Genomic DNA, 15222 nt, shown 5'->3' on the forward strand with positions numbered 1-15222 from the left:
CATGATTCCTTCTTTCCCCCCCTGGTAAAATACCATTCCAGTGTGGGGTGCTAATGTGGAATGTGGGTGACGCCGGTTTGTTTACAGTCCGCGAGTGGTGCGGGGGTTTGTAACGGCACCTCACTCGGTGGGACTTTTGACATTGGGAATGTTTACAGGGCGGAGGCCTGTGATTGTGACAATCTCACCCTTTCTCATACGACTCCATATCATGGAGCTACTTTTGAGGTAGTAACTCCGGCTTAGCTTTTTTTAGCTTTTCTCTGGTATATTTAGCAATAGCTTTACCTAGAAATAAGTGCTGAAAGGTTATTTCACCGGGTGACACAGGTCTCTCCCCAGAAATAGATTTTTCCTTTGTCAAAATCCTTTTTTCGATACAGATTGTACACATGAAAGCATGAAATGCGTTTTTCCTAGAGATTTTACACATGAAAGCATGAAATGCATTTTTCATAGAGATTTTGCACATTAAAACATCAAATGCATTTTTCATACAGATTTTACACATAAAAGCATGAAATGCATTTTTCATACAGATTTTGCACATAAAAGAATGAAATGCATTTTTCATACAAAATTTACACATAAAAGCATGAAAACTTGTAAATTACTTCAAAAATTAAACACCCACTTCTGCAGGGTTTCTCGAGAATTTCGTGTGTCTGTGAAAAAATCGCGTATGGCCATTAGTTAGGTTCCAGTGAAAAGTTCGCGTGTGTGTGAATTCGCGCAACTCGAATCGTGTAAGAGCGAAGTATTACTGTACACACAGATGCCTCGTTGACAGGGTTGGGAGGATTGTCAGGTGGCAGGGAGGTGGTCAGCTACTCTGAGGAATTCTTATATCAGTTTCCTGGAGCTGATGGCTGTCTTTTTGTCTCTCAAAAAACTCAGACCACCAGAAGAGAGAGACAACATGACTACAGTGTCCTGAATCAAGATGTCAGGATCAGGTTCACCTCCTTTCCGGATGGCGCAAGCAAGGAACTGGCACCTGTCTGCAATATACCTCAAAAGGGGTCTCATTGTAATAGCAGACTCTCTATCAAGGAAAATGACAGTCTCAGTGAGTGGATGTTGGACAACCACTCTTTTCAAACAATAACCAACATGCTTCCACAACTGGAAGTGGACCTGTTCGCCAAATATGAGAATCACAAACTCCTAATAAATGTGTCTCAAAACCTGGACAGTCAAGCACCTTCAAAGGAGCAGCTTACTTAATAGCCCCAAATTGGCCAAACAGGCATTGGTTCCTATTACTTCAGCAATGGGCGAAAAGATCAATTCCACTACCGTCTGCTGTTCTATCCTAGATAGTAGGGGGGAAAGTCATTTAAACATCCTCCTTTCTGTGCCGAGACCTTCATGTATGGATTTGTTTAAAAATATCTATCGTGAAAATTACTCACCTAACATTGCTAGGTACCTAGTGCAAAAATTACGGACATCATCTAACCGGCAATGCCAGTATGTATGGCAGATACGGTTAGATTATATCCAAACTGAGAGCCCAGTTGAGATTTCTAGAGAAACACTGTTTAATTTTCTTATATACCTTTTTGAAGACAAACGCCTTGTGGTGACAACAATCATGGCATACAAAGCAGCATTAATGGAACCCTTGCTTTATGGATTCTGGATTGACTCCAGTATAGAAGTTGTCACTTCCCTTCTGCAGTCGTTTGCTCTACAAAGGCCTGCTCCTGAACAAGGTACTTAGACTTCTATCAGCCCCTCAATTCAGCAGACCCAATACAACCACAACGCACATGCTACAAAAGGCAACCTTCTGGATTGCAATAGCATCAGGAGCTCATGTTAGTGAACAGGGCTCTCTTAGACAGGGATGATACATCACGCAAACAGCTGACCATCAATTATTATTGTCCCCTGACCCATCATTCCTGGCCAAGAATGAGGATCCTTTAAGAAGGAAATCTATTCTTATAAGAAAACTCAATTTAGCAGACAAGACGTTATGCCTGGTTCAAGCACTTAAGGTTTACATAGAAGTCACGGCAGACATCCCAGAGGGTCCTATTCTCCTACACCCAAGCACAAACTAACCACTTTCCCTACAAGGACTGAGAATGATTGTAGTGTCTCTCATTATAAAGGCATATCCACACTCCTTTCCTAGGTCACATGATATGTCTCTTTCGAAGAAGTCTGAATGTACAGGGTGGTCATCAGAGACAAAAAAAAAAAAAAAAAAAAATTATTGCCACGTGCTCGAACAAATTTAACTGCACTGTATCAGTAGGTGGCATGGTTAGTCCTAACCCCTAGGTGCTACATCAGAAAACCAGGGGTCTCATTGATGGTGAGTATGCTAACTATTGCTGGTAGAAGAGCAACAGTACTGCAACCAAACCCATCATGCTTAGGTAAGCCGCTGTAGAACTGCATCCTAAAACATAAGTTCGTGTATTGTTTCTTGTCCCTTGGTACCAAAACCTGAAGAGTATTTGGAATAAAGAATGGGACTTGAAATTTGTGGCTTGACCTCGGACCAAAAATATTTTTTCCTTTGGGGTGTTGGGATTAAAAAATTGAGAGCTTAAGCCTTTTTCGTCACCTGTCAATTTCTCTGTAAAGCTCCTTGAGGATGAAACAAGTGACCACGCAATCAAAAAACAGGTTTTGACGTAGGAAAACCTATATTTGGTAGTTGCTGTTGAGTCCTCAAAACCCTCCCACTTCCCTGACGAAAAGGCATGGGATTTGGGCAAGAGATTATCCTGCATTAACCAACAGAGAGTAATGGCTCCCTGGTCTTTATCAGCCCGGTTGTAAACAAAGGGTGGACGCGCATGCACAATAGTCACTTCTCTTTCTTGCAGGGTTTTTGATGTTGGAAAAACTGGGTTCAGTTTCGAGTCCAGTGTATACTCCATCGCGTGCTATAATGTTTATCATTACAACAAATACCTGGCCAAAAAGACCAACTAGAAGAGACTTCTTGATATTAGTTTGGTCACCATAGAACTCCGGTAGACCATGGAAGGTAACTCCTTGAGGACTCAACAGCGACTACCAAAAATAGGTTTTTCCTACATCAAACCCTGTTTTTTTTAATTATATTTTTGTGCCAGACGGTTGATATGCCCTTGATTAGGGTTTAATTTTATCAGATGTGCTAGAATGTCATTGGTAAGTGAAAGAGTTGAGATATGTTTTCTGTTGGCTCCTCAGTCATGTTAACATCCTCCAGCTCATAGTCATTTTCTTCATTTAGTAAAATTTCAGTTCTGCCTTCATTGTTTAAACAATCTTTCAGTTCTGTTTTTTTCTATTTGAATTGAATTATTATTGAATGAAATTTTCTTTTGAAAGGTACTTGGTAGCAAGCATGGACAGTGATAGTGTCAAGCTAAGTTATGTGTCTGTGGGGATGAACAAAGAACTTACTGTTCAGTGGATACAGCACATGAAAGATGTAAGTATTGTGGATACAGCATGTTTGGTTTTGCAGTTCCTCATCTTTTCTTCCAACAGTATTGTAATTGCGTGAAGGTTAGATATTTTTTTAAATTGAGGATTTTTTTATTAACAAGTACAGTATTTATATCAAAGGAGGGATGAGACAATGTTCTTACTTGCAGAATAATTTACTAAGTCTTAGTAAACTATAGTTTTCCTTTTCTTGATTTTGTTACCTTTGTCTCATTATTAGGGATTTTCCTCAAATCTTCAATTTCATGTCACACACCAACCTTGTTTGGGAGAAAATGAACTTCTAACAATGTTGTGATATAAGCAATAAGCAATGCTAGTAATTTAGTGTATAGTAATTACACTTGAACAGATGTCCAGTAAAGAACATCGCATGTTGAGCTGGTTTTGAAATTTTGTAACACTAATGTGCTCTATGAAAGTGCAGCATGATATTTTCTGAATGACATTTGTTGCCGTTTTCAAATTAAGGATAATCCTTTGGTTCACACATGCTTTCTTAGCTAGGTTAACCATTTCCTAAATGCAAATGTATTATTAGTTCTGCTGAAGTCAAAAGAGAGGTTGCCATGTTGAGGTCTTGTAAGAATGAGTATGCTTATATTTAAGTAATCTCTGGATTATCTGGATTAATAGAGCCATGGGCCCATCAGATGAGGGCAAAATCCGGATAAGGACGATAAAAAAATCTGGGAGTGTTCCACACCTTTCCTCACCTGACCTTGTTGATGCCACATGACTGGAAACACTCAGTATGCTTATAATCAACAACCATCACACTGAAAACTTAGGCAAAAGACAATTCTCTACCTTTTTCCCTCATGTTTATAACAAAATATACTGTATAAATACACTTTGAAATAAATCCAACCCCTTTTTTGTCTCTCCTGTAAATGACACAATTTGGTAGGTAGGTAGCCTACCTGTGTTTTACCCACAGCCTACATTCTCATCATTCATTACCATATTGCATTACCATATGCAAGATACAAAATGTTTATGTGTACTGTTGACCTAGGCCAGGTGCTCAGTATCCATTTGCATAAGCCAAATAGGCTGTTACAGCTGTATTTAAGATTAAGGTAATGGTAATGAAACTGATATTTTACTTTCTGAATCCATTAATGTATACTACTGTACTATTATGATGTTATATCATAATATGTATAAAAAAAAATCAGCCGTCCACCATATGCATTTGCATAGGCTAGGCTAATGTTTACATTCTTAAAATCAGCTGATTGAGCATACTGTACTAGGGAAAGAATTAGGAGAATAATTTTCTAGTTGCTAAAAGGAATGAATTATTATGGGAATTATTTTTATTTTTGTACTATAATTGTCGAAACTTTGACAAGAGAGATTGTACTTTAAATTTACGTAAAGTGGAAATGGGTATTATGTAGAAGAAGTATATGTTTTGTTGTGTTTGTATTTAGTAATGAAAAGGTTGTCTTAGCTGTTTCGTGTGTTTAATTGTAAGTATATGTGTAATAAAGCTTAACTACCGGTATCGGTTGTTTGTCCGGTGGTTAGTCGAAGGTTTGGTGTTGGTCAAAGACAGCCGTGAAGCCAGTTTCTTCACAGCTTTGATACAGTGCACTTCGAGCTAATAAGGACTCAAGAATGCAGCCATAATTGTTGGTGCCTACAAATCCACTTAAGTCTTCCTATTCATCTTAAAGTACATTTAGGGAGAACTTCCTTTAGGAGATATGCATTTCTAAATGTAAGGAGAATTTCTTGAGGGTCATGAAATAAAGATTGTGCTCACACCAATCTGACCACTGTATTTCAAGCTAGGAACATTGAATGCGCCAACGGTAAGTTAATATCGTTTGTTTAGTTCATGTACATAACACAATGTATTGATATAATCACAGTTTGAATTATCATAAGAATGAAGTAACCTGGGTGTCGTAGTATAAGACTTAGGCTACGATTAGGTCAGTATGTTTCGAATCGTTTAGGCGATACAATAACACTGATGGTTTGAAATGCTCTACTTATTCTGAGTGAGTTGGAATAATAATTTAACCCTGACAGGACATGCTAAATATATATTAAGCATGGCCCTAGACTTGGCTAAATTAAAGGTTGGCCAATTAAAAAAAAAAAAACATCCATGGTAAGAGGAAGATATGCATATGCGCATGGTATAAGAAAAAATTTTTCTGTACCTTCCACAGGAAGTTGAAAGTGAATATTTCCATAAGACAGTTGTAAAAATATGCTAATTTTACCAAGTTTTAAAGGTTTTTTTAATAATTTTTTTTATTTCATTTTGTAAAATTATAATTACAGCTTACATAATATCGGAACAGATGAAAATTAAAATCAGTAAAAAATTCTGAGTATATTTATTGTAAAATATGTACAAGACATCCTGGGATCGGGAGCTGCAGTACATTCCCCCATGAAATCTCAAGGCAAACTGATTTCCTTCAATCCTCTACTGAGCTACTAGAGTTGTTGCCATGTAAGAGTTGCCAGAAGTCATTTATGACCCACTGAAGTGATTTGAATATTTTTCCCGCAAAATTTGTTCAAACTGTATGGCCCAAAATGTTGATTGTCAGGGGACGATACCAGGAAATAACCCTAAAGCTGTTAATAGTTGTCAGTTGACGACACCCGTTCACAGAGGGCTAAAACTGGTATACATAGGTAAACTAACATTCTTTATGTTAAAATAAAACCCCTAAAAATTGCAAAACAGCTGTTTCCTGATTCATTTGTTTACATCAAACGATGTTGTTTATGTCAGTTTTTTGGTAAGTGGTTGTTAATTATGAGAGATGGTTATGAATTGTTACATAAGCTGTAAATTTGATAATCTTGTTTAAAAGCTAAGCCCAGTACAGTCTACAGAAAATGAAATGTGCTCTGTAAGCAGAGCCAAGTACAGTATGATGTACTGAAAATTAAATTTGCTGCATGAGCATAACCTAATAAAGTTTAATCTACTGAAATTGAAATTCTTTCAATAAGTAAAGACAATTTTTATTTTTACTTTCATCTCTTTAGCAGGGAGATGGGATCACCTGGGCTACCGAAAATGCAGCTTGCATGATACGTGAGATATGTATACGATGAAATCATATTCGGGGGGGAAATTTTAAGGGTTGCATGATACATGAGATCATATGGCATACTGTAATCCTTCAATTATCCGGATTAATAGAGCCAAGGGTGCAACAGATAATGGTGAAATCCGAATAATGGCAAGTAAAAAATCTAGGGTGTTCAAGGGAAACTCTGTACCCATGCTATAACTGTAAACACTCAGTATGCTCATAAACAAGAACCATCTCACTTTAAACTGAAAACTTACGCAAAAGGCAATTATATACCTTTTTTCTCAATATATGTAACAAAATATACTGCATAAATACACTTTGAAAAAATACAACCCCCTTTCTTTTTATTTCTTTAGTAAATGACAGTTCCGTAGGCAGGTACCCTACCTGTGTTTACCCACGGCCTACCATGGCTTTATGACCATTAATGTATTGTTATACAGACTTCCTTATCAGTTGTTACCATATTGTATTGCCATTCATGAGTTAAAAATGTGTAGGCTATGTGTGAACTATAGCCCTATGCTAAACCAGGTGTTACACACATAGTATCCATTTGCAAAAGCCAAATAGGCTATTAGAGCGGTACAGTATTTAAGATTAAAATAATGGTAATGAAACTGTTATTTTACTCATAGAATCCATTTATGCTGTCTTGTTATATTGATATGTTATCATCGCTATATGTATATAAAAAAAGATTGACTCAATCAGTCAACTGATTGAACCTACTACCAGAAGAATTAGGAAAATAATTTTTTACTTGCTAAAAAAAACGAATGTATTAACCCGCAGTCCTGGCTAAATATATATTAAGCACACCCCTAGACCGGCAGAATTTAAGGATGGGCAATATAAAAAAAAAACATAAATGGAAAGAGGAAGATATGCATATGCACATGGTATAAGAAAAAAAGGTTCTAAAAAATTATCTGTACCTTCCATGGGAGGTGAGAGTGAATATTTCCAACCCTGTGTGGGGCCTCTCTTTCCAAAAAGACGGTTGTAAAAATATGCTAATTTTACCAAGTTATATAAGTGTTTTTCTAATATTCTTTTTATTTAATTGTGTAAAATTATAATACAGCTCACACAATATCATAACAGGTAAGAACTAAAATCAGTCACAAATTGAGTATATTTATTTATTGTAAAATATTTACCAGACACACTGGTATTGGGAGCTGCAGTACATTCTCCCATGGTATCTCAAGTCAAACTAATCTCCCTCTATCCTCTACTGAGCTACTGCAGTCCATGTAAGAGTTACCAGAAGTCATTTGTGGCCCATGGAAGTGATCTGAATTTTTCTCCACAAAATTTATTCAAACTATAAGGTGCAAAATCTTAAACATATACTGTATGTATGTTAACTGGAGTCCACGCCAAAACTATAAGTAAGCATATATATATGTCACCTGGCCACAAGGGGTTAATGGATTTATTATTTTTGTTTTTATACGTAAATGTAAAATGGATATACAGAGGTAAACTAACTTTATGTTAAAGTAAAATCTTTGCCCACTCTCGAATGTCCTTCCTGATCCTGTGGCATATGAACTTTTCTGTCATCAGGAGCGCTGTTGTTCGTCCTGATGGATGGGACAGCCCCTGGATGATGTTGAACGTCTTGCTTTCTCCTCGATGCAGGTATCGGGGCGCGGGCGGCCAAAGCTGGTGTCGCAGAGAATTGTTGAACCGGATCCACATACTGGCACGTCTTCCCACCTCAGTGCAGTAAGTGCCGTGCGGTAAGCTGCTGTTTCCGGGTCTGTGGCCTGTTTTTTCGCTAGGTCCTCGTAGTCTATGCCCAGGTGGACTGAATTTATCTCGACTCTTGATAGGGCGTCAGCTACTGGGTTCTTATTGCTGGGGACATAGCTATGGTGCAGCCGAATTTGGAGATAGCAGCCAGGTACCACTGTTGTCTCGCTGACCATGCATCTCCCGCCCTCATGAATGCATGCACCAACGGCATGTGGTCTGTCAGGATGGTGAAAGAGCTGCTGTCCAAGAGGTACTTGAAGTGCCACACAGCTTGGTAGATTGCCAGCAGCTCCCTGTCGAATTAGCCCTCTTGGAAGAAGTGTCGTCTCTCCTCAAGAAGAAGGTGATAGAAGTGGTGGAGAATATCAAGTCCAAGGGCTTTTACAACAGGCTTTTTATAGTACCAAATGTCATGGGAGGATGGAGACCGGTACTCAGTGTGAGCATGCTGAACGTTTACTTAACGAAAATGAAGGTTCATGTGGAAACAGTTCAGTCTGTCCTATCATCCATTCGTCGAGGGGACTGGATGATTTCTCTGAATATGAGAGATGCGTACTTCCACATTCCCATTCAGTAAGACTCAAGGAAGTATCTGAGATCTGTTTTTGGGAATCAAGCATTCCAGTTTTGAGTGCTATATTTCGGCCTGTCAACAGCACCACAGGTGTTCACCCGAGTTCTTGCCCCATTAGCCAATTGGCTTTATCTGCTGGGAGTGAATATTTCCCTATACCTGGACAATTGGTGATTCATTCGCCCACGAGAGAGAGGTGCACGGAGGACCTTCAAAGGACTTTGCTTTTGACACAGGATCTAGGTTTGCTGTTGAACCTTCAGAAATCCCAGCTAACTCCTTCTCAACAGATTCTGTATTTGGGGATGAAGATCAGCTCTCAGAATTTTCAGACTTCTCCATCCCCCAAAGGAATAGAGGCCTGTCTGAAGAAAGTCAACCTTTTCCTTTCCTTACAGAAGTGTTCAGCCACTCAGTGGAGGAGTCTCCTGGGCACTCTGTCGTCGATTGAGCAGTTTGTGAGGTTGGGAAGGCTGCATATGAGGCCTCTGCAATTCTTTTTAAGAGTCAGTTGGGATCACAAGATAAATCAAGATTTGTGCATTTTCCCAGTAATGCAAGAGATAAAGGAGGACCTGGTTTGGTGGAACTCCACAAGCTGACTTTCGGAGGAAAAGTCTCTTTGCGTAGTGAACCCAGACCTAGACTCCTTCTCCTATGCATCAGACCTAGGTTGGGGAGCTCTCCTGGAGGGAAAAGTTTTGGGAGTTTGGTCCCAACAGGAGAAAAATCTTCACATTAGCATCAAGGAACTAAAAGCGATTCATTTGGGACTGCAACACTTTGCAAGAGAAGCACACAACAAAGTAGTTATGGTTCATGATGATACAGAATTGGTCAGGCCTGGACGTGTATGCCTTCCCTCTGTTTGGGATGGTGAGGGATGTACGAAGAAGCTCCAATTGCATCAAAGCACCAGGATGACGTTGATAGCTCCCTTCTGGCCGAGGAAAGAATGGTTCCTGGAGCTTCTCGAGCTTCTAGTAGACTTCCCACGCCTTCTTCCAGCAATCCCAAGTCTACTCAGACAACCCCATTACTGGAGATTTTATCAGGACACATCCACTCTGGCCCTTACAGGGTTTCGACTGTCCGCAGACTCTTGCAAACGAAAGGCTTTTCAAGAGCTGTGGCAGAAGCTATTTCTAAATGTAGACGACATTCTACTAACAAAGTCTACCAGGCAAAGTGGGCAGTATTTAGACTTTGGTGTAAGAAGAATAACATCTCTTCTTCTGAAACCACTATAGCTCAAGTGACGGACTTTCTTCTTTACTTGAGATCCACCAGGGGCCTTTCTTTGTCTACGATAAAAGGATATAGAGCTATGCTTTGCTCAGTCTTTGGATACAGAGGTTTAAACATTTGTTCCAACCAGGATCTCTCAGATCTTATTAGGTTAACAAGGAGGAGGTATGCCATTGGTCATTAGATGTAGTCCTCAAGTGGCTGTCTGACGCATGATTCGAACCCATGAGTTCATCATCATTGAGGGATCTTACTAAGAAGACTATTTTTCTGGTTGCTCTAGCCACTGCGAAAAGAGTGAGTGAACTTCATGCAATAGACAGACGGGTAAGTTTTTCTCAAGGTGATGCTGTATGTTCCCTTACCCTTGGCTTCTTGGCAAAAAATGAGAATCCTTCACAAGCATGGCCCCATTCTTTTGCTAATAAAGGTTTATTGAACACCCTGGGTCCAGAGGAAGAGGACAGAAGTCTGTGCCCAGTAAGAGCGCTTAAGTATTACATCGAGAGGACAGAGAAGATTGGAGACCCAGCAAGGAATCTTTGGTGTTCGGTCAAGAACCCTTTCAGGCCAGTGTCTAAAAACACTCTGTCTTTTTTCCATAAGAGATCTGATTCTCGAAGCGCACGCTCAAATTGGAGAGAATGTTCTGCCTGTGCTAAAAGTTAGAGCGCTCGACGTGAGAGCGGTGGCCACATCAGTTGTTTTTAAGCACTATCTTTCTCTTGCTTCAATCTTACAGACTACATTCTGGGAATGTAGGTATGTTTTTGCTATGCATTATTTTGCGAGACGTGGAGACAACTTACAAAGACTGGAGTACACTTGGAGCGTAGGAAGCAGCACTTCCACTTTTTCTGTTTCTTCGCCTTAACAAGGTGTTGAGTTCATGGGGAGCCTGGTGGTACAAGGTACCTAGCGTGCCCACCAGTTTTTTCTTTGTAGGGTGGTGGTTTATTTATATATTGTATGTGCTTTTTTTGTGGTGTAGGTGACTATTTCTCTGGTTTTGTTTTTTATTGTACTGCACCCTGGGCCGGGTCATATTTTTGGCTTTGTTAATGATTGGAGATTCCTTTGTTGCAAAGTTTACTTCATACTTCGTTAGTGATCAGAGTACTCCTCCACTACGAAGTCCCTCACTTCAGTATAGACAACCTGGCAATACCGCCACATCGCTACTCGGTTGAGATGAGCGCCAACCAGAGGCAGTGTCTACCTGTGCAGCTCTCTCACCAGATAAGAAACAACAAGCATTGTTTCAATGCTAAGACTATTTATTCTGTTTTCATTTCATTATCATTATTAATGTTTAGAGTGCAAGTTGTCTATGAATCCCCCCCCCCAACTCCTTCAATGTGGATTCAGCTAAGTAATTACTGGGTAAGTTACATATATAAAAATGACATTTTTATAATAAAATAGTTTTATGTATACTTACCCAGTAATTACGAATGGAGCCTGCCCTCCTCCCCTCACGTGTACTTTAGAGCATAAACAAAAGTGAAGCTCTTGGCTTAGTTGTTTTTCTCTCTCACCCCAAAAGTGGGCGGGGTTAGTCACCTACATAAACAAAAGACTGTCGCTACCCTGAATTTCAAAATTGAAGCTGCCATCGATTTAGAAACTCTTAGCCAGTAATTACTGGGTAAGTATATACAAAACTTTATTTTATTAGAAAAATATCATTTTCATGTCTAGTTTTTAGCTAGATTAGTGTTTGAAATTTAGTCTTTTCTTGAAGACAGGTTTGTATGCAAGAATTAACTTGTGATTTATGCATATTTTGGACTAGTCATGAGTGACATAGTATAACAAAAAGGAGGCACTCTTAACACTCTTGTGCCATAGATGGTGTCACTTATTCTACACCAGACCCCCCAGAGGCTCCCTCTAATTCTACCTCATCCAGTCTGTACAATTCCTTCTTCGTTGGGGATTAGGAAGACAGATATGGGAAAGTTGAGGGATTATTTGTAGTATACTTTACACAAGCAGATGAAAGAGAGTTTGTATAAGCTTTTACATAATTTAGCTTCATCTTAAGATGTGGATGAATGAAGTCTCACCTCTTCTAGCTGAAGAAAATAGCCTGTGTTGAGGTTACTTGCGTGAAGATGTATCTCCTACCTGCTCATATGCACAAGCATGTAATCCTTAGTGCTGGCAGTGAAAATGTGCACACTTGAATGCTCTGTCAGTTGTTACTCCTGTTGAACAGGTGAATGTTCCTGCTGGTAGTGTTCCTTGAGTCACTCGCTCATCTAAATGCCTTGCAGTGCCAGAGGTTTGTACCAGCATTAATGATCACTTTCACATGAGTATTTCACCTACTTCAGTTGTAGTTCCTATGGATAGAACAGAGGTTAATTAGTGCCCCCCACTGTCTATAAGAATTTCTTTTGCAGGGAAGTATTCAAGTAGGTGTTCAATCTCCTACAAGCAACTTTATTAACCTCACAGGTTAAACTTGCTGTTGAATTGAGAAACAGGTCAGATAAACATGGTCATGCTCCAACACCCTCATGCAAGAGAGGTAGACTGCAGGCTAAGCAGGCTTGCTCTGATTCCCATTATTCTAGGTCAAGTGTTAGGTTGCTTTCCTTTTTACCACTGGTTTGGCATCATTAATAGTTTTAGCTAGAGCCTGCTTTTGCCTGTACTCACTCTCAGAATGTTTCTCTTAGCAAAGCCATGCCTTCTAGTTCTAGATTTTTATAGGCCCATAATTCCAAATTGAAGTGAAAAACAGGTGCGGTATTGCACTCATGAGAAAAACTCTTAAATCTTTTGTGCAGTTCTTGTGTAGGACTGCACTTGCGCAAAAAGCCAAGCTTGAGCTGCTCACCTCTTTTTATATTAACCCTTAAACGCCTACTGGACGTATCATACGTCGACTAAAATTGTCTGTTGGGTGCCAAGTGGACGTACCGTACGTCGACTACAAAAAATTTCAACCTTCGGTCAACTTTGACTCGACCGAAATGGTAGAAAAACGCAATTGTTAGCTAAAACTCTTACATTTTCTAGTAATATTCAATCATGTACCTTCATTTTGCAACAAATTGGAAGTCTCTAGCACAATATTTCGATTTATGGTGAATTTTTGAAAAAACTTTTTCCTTATGCCCACGCGGTAACTCGGCTGAAAATTTCAGAAATTCTTTCGTCATTTTGTCGCAATTTTTGCACTGTTTTATATTAGCCGTTACATAAAGTTGTATACATGAAAATGTGTGCAATTTCATGTAAAATACAGCAAAATACAACCCATGGTTGTAGCTTTTATCAGTTTTGAAATATTTTCATATAAACCACGATAACTGCCAAAATTTCAACCTTCGGTCAACTTTGACTCGACCGAAATGGTAAAAAAACGCAATTGTAAGCTAAAACTCTTACATTCTAGTAATATTCAATCATTTACCTTCATTTTGCAACAAATTGGAAGTCTCTAGCACAATATTTTGATTTATGGTGAATTTTTTGAAAAAACTTTTCCTTACGTCCGCGCCAGAAATTCTTTCATCACGTTGTCGTAATGTTTGCGCCGTTTTGTATTAGTTGTTACATAAAGTTTTATATATGGAAATGTGCGCAATTTCATGTAGAATACAACAGAAAATAACTCATGGTTGTAGCTTTTATCAGTTTTGAAATATTTTCATATAAATCATGATAACTGCCAAAATTTCAAGCTTCGGTCAACTTTAACTCGACCGAAATGGTAAAAAAACGCAATTATATGCTAAAACTCTTACATTCTAGTAATATTCAATCATGTACCTTCATTTTGCAACAAACTGGAAGTCTCTAGCACAATATTTCGATTTATGGTGAATTTCTGAAAAAAAAAATTTTTTCCTTACGTCTGCGCGTGGTAACTCGGCCGAACATCTCGGAAATTCTTTCGTCACGTCGTAATGTTTGCATCGTTTTACATTAGTTGTTACATAAACTTTTATATATGAAAATGTGTGCAATTTCATGTAGAATACAACAGAAAATAGCTCATGGTTGTAGCTTTTATCAGTTTTGAAATATTTTCACATAAATCATGATAACTGCCAAAATTTCAACCTTCGGTCAACTTTAACTCGACCAAAATGGTCGAAAAACGCAATTGTAAGCTAAAACTCTTACACTCTAGTAATATTCGATCATTTACCTTAATTTTGCAATGAATTGGAAGTCTCTAGCACAATATTTCGATTTATGGTGAATTTTTGAAAAAAACATTTTCCTTACGTCCGCGTGGTAACTCGGCCGAACGTCTCAGAAATTCTTTCGTCACGTTTTCGTAATATTTGCACCGTTTTATATTAGTCGTTACATAAAGTTTTATATATGAAAATGTGCACAATTTCATGTACAATACAACGAAAAATAGCTCATGGTTGTAGCTTTTATCAGTTTTGAAATATTTTCATATAAATCACGATAAATAGAAAAAATTCGACTTTCGGTCAACTTTAACTTGACCGAAATGGTCGAAAACTGCAATTGTAAGCTAAAACACTTACAGTCTAGTAATATTCAATCAATTAGCTTCATTTTTCAACAAACGGGAAGTCTCTAGCACAATATTTCGATTTATGGTGAATTTTTGAAAAAAAATTTTTTACTTCCGCCCTTACCGAATTCATGCATCATTTTGTGATAATATTTTCTCTGTGTTGCTTTGATCGTTTTACAATTTGTTATATACCAAAATCATCGCAATTTAGTGTACAATACAAAGAAAAACAAAATAATCCGTTAGCTTTAACCATTTTGCTCACAGCGCGATTTGTATAAAATTATATATGAAAAATTTTTTTTTGCGCTGTCATATATTTCAATATTTATATATGATAATGATATTTTTTTTTCATTTCTGATGGTTGCATACTAAATTTCAGGCAATTAAAAAAAAAATCAGCCAAAAATGAACTCTTAATCTTAAAAAATAAGTGTGCTGTGATTTTTTGAAAAAAACTTTTTTTCCGCTTCGGCACTAACTCCCGAACGCTACCGGCATATGGGAGACGTTTTTGTAAATAAAGGCTCGGCGTTTAAGGGTTAAGTGTAGTCTAAGGTAGATTCATC

At 38.3% G+C, this 15222-nt stretch overlaps 1 protein-coding gene across 2 annotated transcripts in view; it reads left to right on the plus strand.

The window, feature by feature from the left end:
* The window catches only part of LOC136849338 (ubiquitin-protein ligase E3B), a 961194-nt gene that overhangs the window by 107175 nt on the left and 838797 nt on the right, over positions 1-15222 (plus strand). For both annotated transcript variants that reach the window (XM_067122700.1, XM_067122699.1), the window contains exon 4: positions 3343-3445. In XM_067122700.1, coding sequence (XP_066978801.1) covers positions 3343-3445 — 103 coding nt within the window. The remainder of the gene's footprint in view (positions 1-3342; positions 3446-15222) is intronic.

This window comes from Macrobrachium rosenbergii, chromosome 20, assembly GCF_040412425.1.
Source record: "Macrobrachium rosenbergii isolate ZJJX-2024 chromosome 20, ASM4041242v1, whole genome shotgun sequence".
Lineage (NCBI taxonomy): Eukaryota > Metazoa > Arthropoda > Malacostraca > Decapoda > Palaemonidae > Macrobrachium > Macrobrachium rosenbergii.